General features: G+C 31.6%; 1 protein-coding gene and 1 pseudogene across 2 annotated transcripts; both read right to left on the reverse strand.

The window, feature by feature from the left end:
* Positions 1 to 248: 248 nt before the first annotated feature.
* LOC149093883 (ATP-binding cassette sub-family C member 2 pseudogene) lies at positions 249 to 1,212 on the reverse strand (annotated as a pseudogene). Its single transcript, XR_016198634.1, has 2 exons — positions 741 to 1,212; positions 249 to 645 (listed from the first exon to the last, which is right to left on the reverse strand). The product of XR_016198634.1 is annotated as an ATP-binding cassette sub-family C member 2 pseudogene (transcript).
* LOC107359865 (ATP-binding cassette sub-family C member 3) lies at positions 1,211 to 6,233 on the reverse strand. Its single transcript, XM_015926450.3, has 7 exons — positions 6,074 to 6,233; positions 5,624 to 5,920; positions 4,818 to 5,401; positions 3,969 to 4,752; positions 2,310 to 3,552; positions 2,031 to 2,226; positions 1,211 to 1,819 (listed from the first exon to the last, which is right to left on the reverse strand). Exons 1-7 carry the CDS (start codon positions 6,125 to 6,127, stop codon positions 1,219 to 1,221), a joined length of 3,759 nt encoding a protein of 1,252 aa, XP_015781936.2. The 5' UTR covers positions 6,128 to 6,233; the 3' UTR covers positions 1,211 to 1,218.
* Positions 6,234 to 7,499: the final 1,266 nt, after the last annotated feature.

Consider the following 7,499-nt stretch of genomic DNA (forward strand, 5'->3'; position numbering starts at 1 on the left):
CTTTCTTCCTGAATTTGTTGTCCGTAAGTCAGGAGGCTCAATGTAGTCGGCCATGTCCATAGAACCCGGACAATCGTCTTCGGGCTTGCAGCCGAAGAATTCACAATTATGCCGTACGGCACCCCTCGCGCTGCAACCACGGGTTTCATGATCGATCGTCCGGTCACATCTCGTGTATCCCCTTAGACAAAATTGACAAGAAAATTTCGGTACGAATTCCTCTTCTGGTGTATAAATTTTACCGTGGCTGTATATAAAGAAATATTTTATTTTAACGAAATATCATCATACAAAAGTAAATAATTTAACTAAATGATTATTTTCATTCATTAGTTGCAGTAAAAAATGTAATAATTGAGCAAAAATTGTTCAACTTAAGAATAAAATATTGAAATTAGTATCAAATAAGTTTATCATCTTTGGCAAGAGAATAAAAAACGGATTCTTTGTTGTCCAATAAAATTTTAGGCACATCGAATTCAACAATTTGTCCATTATCTAAAACCATTACTCGATCAGAATCTAAAATGGTATGCAATCGATGGGCAATGGTTAAAATTGTACAATCTTTAAATTGTGAGCGAATTGTCTTCTGTATCAAATTATCAGTTTCCAAGTCAATTGCTGCTGTGGCTTCGTCAAGAACTAGAATTGAACAAAATATGTATTATTAATCCGATTTGGTCATCCTAATGATACTATTCACATAATATACTAACGAAATTTAGTTAATTACTTACTCAGAATTTTAGAATTTTTTAGTAATGCTCGAGCTAAACAAAGAAGTTGTTTCTGGCCAACACTCAAATTTGCGCCATCTTTATCAATATTATAATCAAGATCTTCACCAATTTTGTTGAAATAATCTTTGAGGTAAACGAGGGAAAGTGCTGACCAAATATCATTATCTGAATTTTGGCTGAAAGGATCCAGATTGAATCTTAATGTACCAGCAAAAAGGACCGGATCTTGAGGTATGATTGCAAGACGAGATCGCAAAAAATGCAATGGCAAATCAATTATATTGTAATTATCAATATAAATTGCTCCGCTTGATGGTTCCAGGAGTCTAAATAGAGATAATGTTATTGTTGATTTTCCAGCTCCAGTTCTTCCAACGATTCCAATCTTTTCTTTGGTTTTAATATGAGCTGTTATCCCTTTCAAAACAGGCTCATTTTTAGGAGAATAACGAGTTTCATAGCGATCAAACTTTATTTATCCTTTTTCAGGCCAACTATCTTCTGGTTCAATTTTACCTTTATACCAATCAGCTTCACTTTCCAATTTTGAATAACTTAATAAACGTTCAAAACCAATTGCATTGGACTCAATGTACGAAGGATATCGTACTAATAGGGAAAACGAACTGGTTACATTAAGAGCATATGTCAATATAAGTCCAACAACACCAGAGTCAATGGATTCTCGTCTGAGTACAACAAATATAACGGCAAATAATTTTATCAAATGGCCACAAAAATTCAATCTTATGTCGAGCCATATGCTAGAGACAGAACATGCTATGGAATGGATTACGTTTCTATCATATTTCTGTGAAAATTTTGATATGAATCGACCAGTTGCGCCAAAAGCTTGAATTGTATTCAAACCATTCAAAGTTTCACTAAAATGCGAATAGATGGGCGAACTAGCACTGGAAGAAATGCGTTGAAGTTGACGCGATAGAGGATTATGAATGCGCTGAATATACCAATCAAGCAAACAAATTGGTATGAGAACAAAAATCAATAACGGTATGTTAAAGAATATAACAGCGTAATGAGATATTGCGTGTACCAGAGAACTGAAAAACATCCTGAAATAAGAAGATTTGAAATATAATAAATTGGTTAATCCTATGCAAATAATAAAAATAAGCTTGAAATAATAAACACGTATCTATGCAGCCTGGACATTTGTGACTGGTGTTTACTATCGATAAATGTATTTCAATTTAATAAATTTGATATTTTAAGTTATTTCCAAATACAATTTGTAGTAGGAAATTCAAAAAAGTTCATACTCACAGTGTGCATTGAAGTAGACTTGAATCTGCTAGCTCCAAATCCCTTGAGAAAAGAGTAATTATACTGCCAGTGGAAGTGCGGTCAAAGAAGGCGATAGGAGCTCGAAGAATTCCAAATAATAAATTCTGGTGAATTTTAATAGCTAAATTTAATGATCCATGAAAAAAAACCAAACAATCCATAACTGTTAAAAGACCTGAAATCATGATTGCTCGCATTAAAATGTTTTCTAAATTAAATTCTAAAATAAAGCACAAAATATTTACAAACGATATTAACCTTGAGAGAGTTCTAAACCAGCATAAACTGCAAGTCTCATTTTGACAGAGTTTGGTGAAAAGTCACTCGATAAGTGATCAACTGACCACTTGGATAACCAAATATCAGATATTAAAGATGAACAAGACGACAAAAGCTTTGATATTACTATAACAGCAATCCAAAAGAATGAGATCATTTTGAAATATTCCAGATATACAGGCCATTTCACTCTTCCGGTTTTTGTATCTTCCTCTGGATCTTTCTCTTTATCTCCTTTATGTTCATTTGCCATTATTTCCTCTTCATCATGTACCAATGATATTTCTTTGTTTATAACTTGGATATATTCATCAGAATTTTTTTCATCCGAAGTAAAAGTAAATTGTTTTACTAAATTATAGAAATCTCCTCTTGAATTAACCAACTCCTGATAAGTTCCAGCTTCACTTGTTCGACCATTGTTGAGCACATAAATATAGTCAACATTAGATAAAATATCCAATTTATTTGTGACTAAAACTCGAGTTTTATCCCGGAGAATCCCGCTTTTTGAGTTCAACATTCGGTTGAATAGATGTTTAGACACATGAGCATCAACAGCACTCAACGGATCATCCATAATGAATATGTCAGCATCACTATAACAAGCTCGTGCTAAACTGATTCTCTGTTTTTGGCCACCAGAAAGGTTGATACCTTTTTCACCAATTTCAGTTTTATCTCCTTTAGGTAAATAAGCAAGATCAGGTTCAAGAGCACAAACTGAAATAATCTCTTCATATCTAGTTTTATTGAAAGGGTTTTCAAATAAAATATTATCACGTATAGTTGCATTTTGAATCCATGCTTGCTGTGAAACAAAAGCAATCTTCGATTTTCCATTGATGTTGACAAGGCCTGAAACTTTCTCCATTTCACCCAAAATTGCACTTAATAATGAACTTTTTCCTGAGCCAACAGATCCAACAATCGCCACAAATGAGCCTGGTTTAACATTCATGTTGATATTTTTTAAATCTGGTTCTGTATAAAAAGGGGAAACAGATTCTTTTTCGTTCTCTGAACCGTCTGAATCATCTGAATCACCCCTCGAATCATCCTGAGACTTGTCCATAAACTTTTTTTTACTCTTTCGTTTTTTGCTCCATTTAAAGTCAGCATTTTCGACAGAAATATCATATTCACTAAGATATCGCGTTACATACGAATCAAGTTCATCGAGATTCAAAAATTCATTAACCCTTTTAATAGATTCTAAATCCTGTAAGAAACAAAAGACATAAATTAGTAAAAATGCATTAATAATGATTAAATTTAGCACACTTGGTGATCGTTTTATAGTTGTCTTTTCTAAATGAATTAGAGTTATGGAAATAATAAAATGTTGATCCAATCTTTAGTTAGATAATGAGGACTATTATACAGCTGCGAAAATGGAGTTAGACCTCGATACCATATCTTTGGCGCATTGTTTGGTATCCAAGCATACCGATAGTCAATTTTTTGAGATAAATTTTTGCTAATCAACATCAACTCAAGACTCATTGGTCAAGGCACTGAATCGATGTTGATTAGCAAAAATTTATCTCAAAAAATTGACTATCGGTATGCTTGGATACCAAACAATGCGCCAAAGATATGGTATCGAGGTCTAACTCCATTTTCGCAGCTGTATACCTTTCTTAGAGATATTATGAAGTAAAAAAGACGAATCAGGTCTGATTTAAGGTTTGATAGATAGGATAAAGAGACGAAAGCTTTTTGCGCTGTAAGTATTCCTCCTTGAACCAAAACATAAACAGCAAAGGTTCCAACAGAAACCATCGAGGATGAAAAGGTCCAGAAAAATGAGGACAAGGAATCCATGTAAGTCATTTTTCTCGAAAGTTCCATCTCTTCTTTTCTTAGCTTATTGGTTTTTTTGATGAAAGATTCTTCCCAGACATAGAATTTGATTATGCGAATACTGTTAAGTATTTCGTAAATAGATTCGATTCTTTTGTCGTTTATTTTGCTGTGATCTTGACGCAACTTCGTATTTAGTTTCGATATAAATTCCACTGTTAAAGATGCACCAATTACAATGAATATCGCGACAAATGCCGAGTATCCCAATTCAGAATAAAGAATAAGCAAACTGCAAATAATTCGTAACGGGATAGACCATATGTCATTCAATGAAAACATCATAGAATAAAATTTCTGAGAATCAGATGTCATCAAATTAACTATTTTACCAGAAGATACTTTTTTCTTTGCTTTAGCGCCAAGATAAAGGGATTTTCTGAATATTGATGCACAAATGATTGCAAAAACCTTTTCTCCGACAGTATTGTGCAAATATGAATCTTGAGCATTAATCAGATTTTCAATGCACGAAACGATAAACATTGAACCAGCAATCATGAATCCATGCCATATTGGAACCGATGATTTTTTCTCAATAAAATTTATCAGCAATCTGAAAAAAAGAAAAATTCATAATAGGTGAATTGAGATGCACATGCTAAACATTCAGAAACTTACTTTATAAAAAGGGGAGAGATCAGAGACAAAATATTGGTCAAAAATTGAATAATTGATAGCAAAACCAAATGTCCCCAAAATTTTTTCAACAAAGCTGATACTAAATTAATACTTGTCTTTGATCCTCTTTTGGCTTTTGACATATCAGCTTCAAATGATTTGTAAAGGTTTTCAGTTTTGCTGTCATCTGGAAGATCCCAGAGATCATCGATAGTTGTTTCTCTTTTTCTGCCAAGAAATATTAAACTATTGAACCACCAAAAGGTTAGCTGATTAAGGAATGATACTTCATTTTCTGGAATCAAATGTTTGCTTTCTACATCAACTTGCTCATTGGTCGCCAGATATTCAACATTAATAATTGGTCCATCAGCAAATGAAATAACAATCAGGAGTGATAAAATCACACCAAATTGGAAGTTAAATATGATAAATTCAAATGTTGAATGATTTTGTGCGTCAATCCACGTTTGATAAGTGATTAAAAATGTAGTAATTGTTTGTAAAAAACAATAAATCCATATTACAGCACTGGTATGGATTCCAAGAAGTCGGTGGTAATAGAAGAAGAAAATGATTAATGTCTGTAATAAGAAAAATAAGTGAAAAGATATCACAAAACCATGTTATTATTATCAAACTTCCCATGAAGTTGAGTAGACAGAAATTGAATTGCATCTACTCTCGACAATAACTAATCACAATGCAAAGTTTTACATATCATTATCAAACAATTACAACATACATTGGTTAATTCAATTAAAGTCAAGTATCATGTATGGATGGCATGACAAGCTATTACTTACGAGAGATGCAACATTAGCCAAAGGGACATGTAAATCAACAGGAGTTATTGAATCTGCTGACTTGTAAAGTATGCGTCCAAATTGTAAGTCATTCAAAAATATATAAGCCAACGATAAAATTACACGAATAAAATTATGGCGATTCCATTTAATTGTCTTGTTTTTCACTTTAGCGATCCTTAAAAATTCAAAGAAACAAAAAAACCAAAGAAAAATCGTTGGCAACCAATTAAGTATTGTCCTCTTGAAACATTGTGTTAATCCGGGTTTAGATGAACTCCATAACGAATCATGTTCCTAAAAATTAAAAATAACAGCTGATTAACAAACCAAGATAAAAAGGTATTTAACTAGGTGAATAATGATGTAATAATCCTCATGAATTTAATCATGTTGAATTTTAAGAAAGATTGAACATCGTTATGCTTGACACAATTCAATGAAGCTTACCCAAAGAGATGAGTTACCACAAACAAACACAAAATTAATTGAATCAAAGCGCATTTTTTAAAGTTGATCAACCTGTCAATTGTAACATGTCGGTTGATCGCAACTAAGAGACATAATAAAATGTGAATCAAAATGTTTTTGTTTATGTTTTAGTATTCAGTTTCCATCTAGTACAGATAGAGGGAACTTGTTTCGGTGAAAGAAATTTTCATAAAACTTTCACCATGAATTTCATGGAATGAAAGTTGCACCGATTTATGATTTGATTATTAATACTTAATGATGCACAACAAGATGGCAGTAGCTCTCATGTCTGATTCCTAAAAGCTTTTTGTGATAAATATTAGTTTGTTTAACTTAATTGTGACAATTTAATCAGGTTGAATTATACTTTAATTAATCTCTCAAAAATAAATACATATTTACTTGATGGCAATCAAAGAGTTTTGTATTACTTGTAGTAATTGATAGCTAAAATAATGAAATAATAGAATGATTCAGATTACAATAAAAGTAAACTTGTCTTTTTTATTCTGAACTTCAAAGACTGCTTTACTTTATTAATTCAGTTTGTTGACAATTGCAAGAAATTTATTGAATCGAGAAAAAAAGAAGCAAAAAAGCAAAGAATCGTCACAAAATAAAAATAGAATCTTTTTTTCCAGGAAATGAAACTTTTCTTTTCATTTACTTTTGTGTAAAACGATATGATATCTCTTTATAATTTGTCCGTATTCATAGGATTATTCAATTTGTTAAATTGAAAATAGAAATTTTCTGTCCAGGGAATTTCATTTTACTAATGAAGTGAAAATATTCGTTGAGTTATAATTCCTATTCACAATGAAAAATCATAGTTTACTATCAATCATTTTTCTAAACCATATTATGTTTTATTGACCATTTCTTGGAATCGAGCTTGAATAAAATACAGACTTATTCAAAAGAAAATTTTTCCCTTTTCATTATAACTATGAAATGGTTTTTTTAGTTTTTTAGCAGATTTATATCTTTAGCTTTTTTTCTGTAATGATCAAAGAGTTGTCATCGAATTCGAAACCAAAACTTGATTGATTGGTTTCGAGATTCAAGGGACACTTTCAATGAAAGGAAACAAAAGAGTTTTGAAATACAAATGTAGCTCAAAATTCAGTTGGAGTTTGTTTCACTTCACATATGAATACATTGAATGAATAAATGTCTGTAGTTTTCCCGATCTATTGGTTTAGTTGCTCTTTAGTTCTGGTTTCTTTAAAAACGCAAAACACTGATTATTTCTGATCATTTGAATAAAATATAAGGTAAATGTGAATTTTAAGTCAAGACTTAAACAGAAATGAATCCCGAAGAGCCTAGAGAGAATCATCTCGTCGAAATTAAATGTTATTATGGAACTTACAAGCGATTATTTTTATTTACAGTGAAT

The sequence above is a fragment of the Tetranychus urticae genome, chromosome 2, assembly GCF_039701765.1.
Source record: "Tetranychus urticae isolate SD_2017Ah chromosome 2, NJAU_TeUrti_SD_1.0, whole genome shotgun sequence".
NCBI classification, from domain to species: domain Eukaryota; kingdom Metazoa; phylum Arthropoda; class Arachnida; order Trombidiformes; family Tetranychidae; genus Tetranychus; species Tetranychus urticae.

Excerpts from the sequence above, each read along its gene's own strand:
- LOC107359865 (XM_015926450.3), bottom strand. The coding sequence starts at position 6,127 with ATGCGCTTTGATTCAATTAATTTTGTGTTTGTTTGTGGTAACTCATCT. Across the intron at positions 5,921-6,073 it reads GTGGTAACTCATCTCTTTGG|GAACATGATTCGTTATGGAG; the intron begins GTAAGCTTCATT and ends TTTAATTTTTAG. Across the intron at positions 4,753-4,817 it reads ATCTCTCCCCTTTTTATAAA|ATTGCTGATAAATTTTATTG; the intron begins GTAAGTTTCTGA and ends TCTTTTTTTCAG.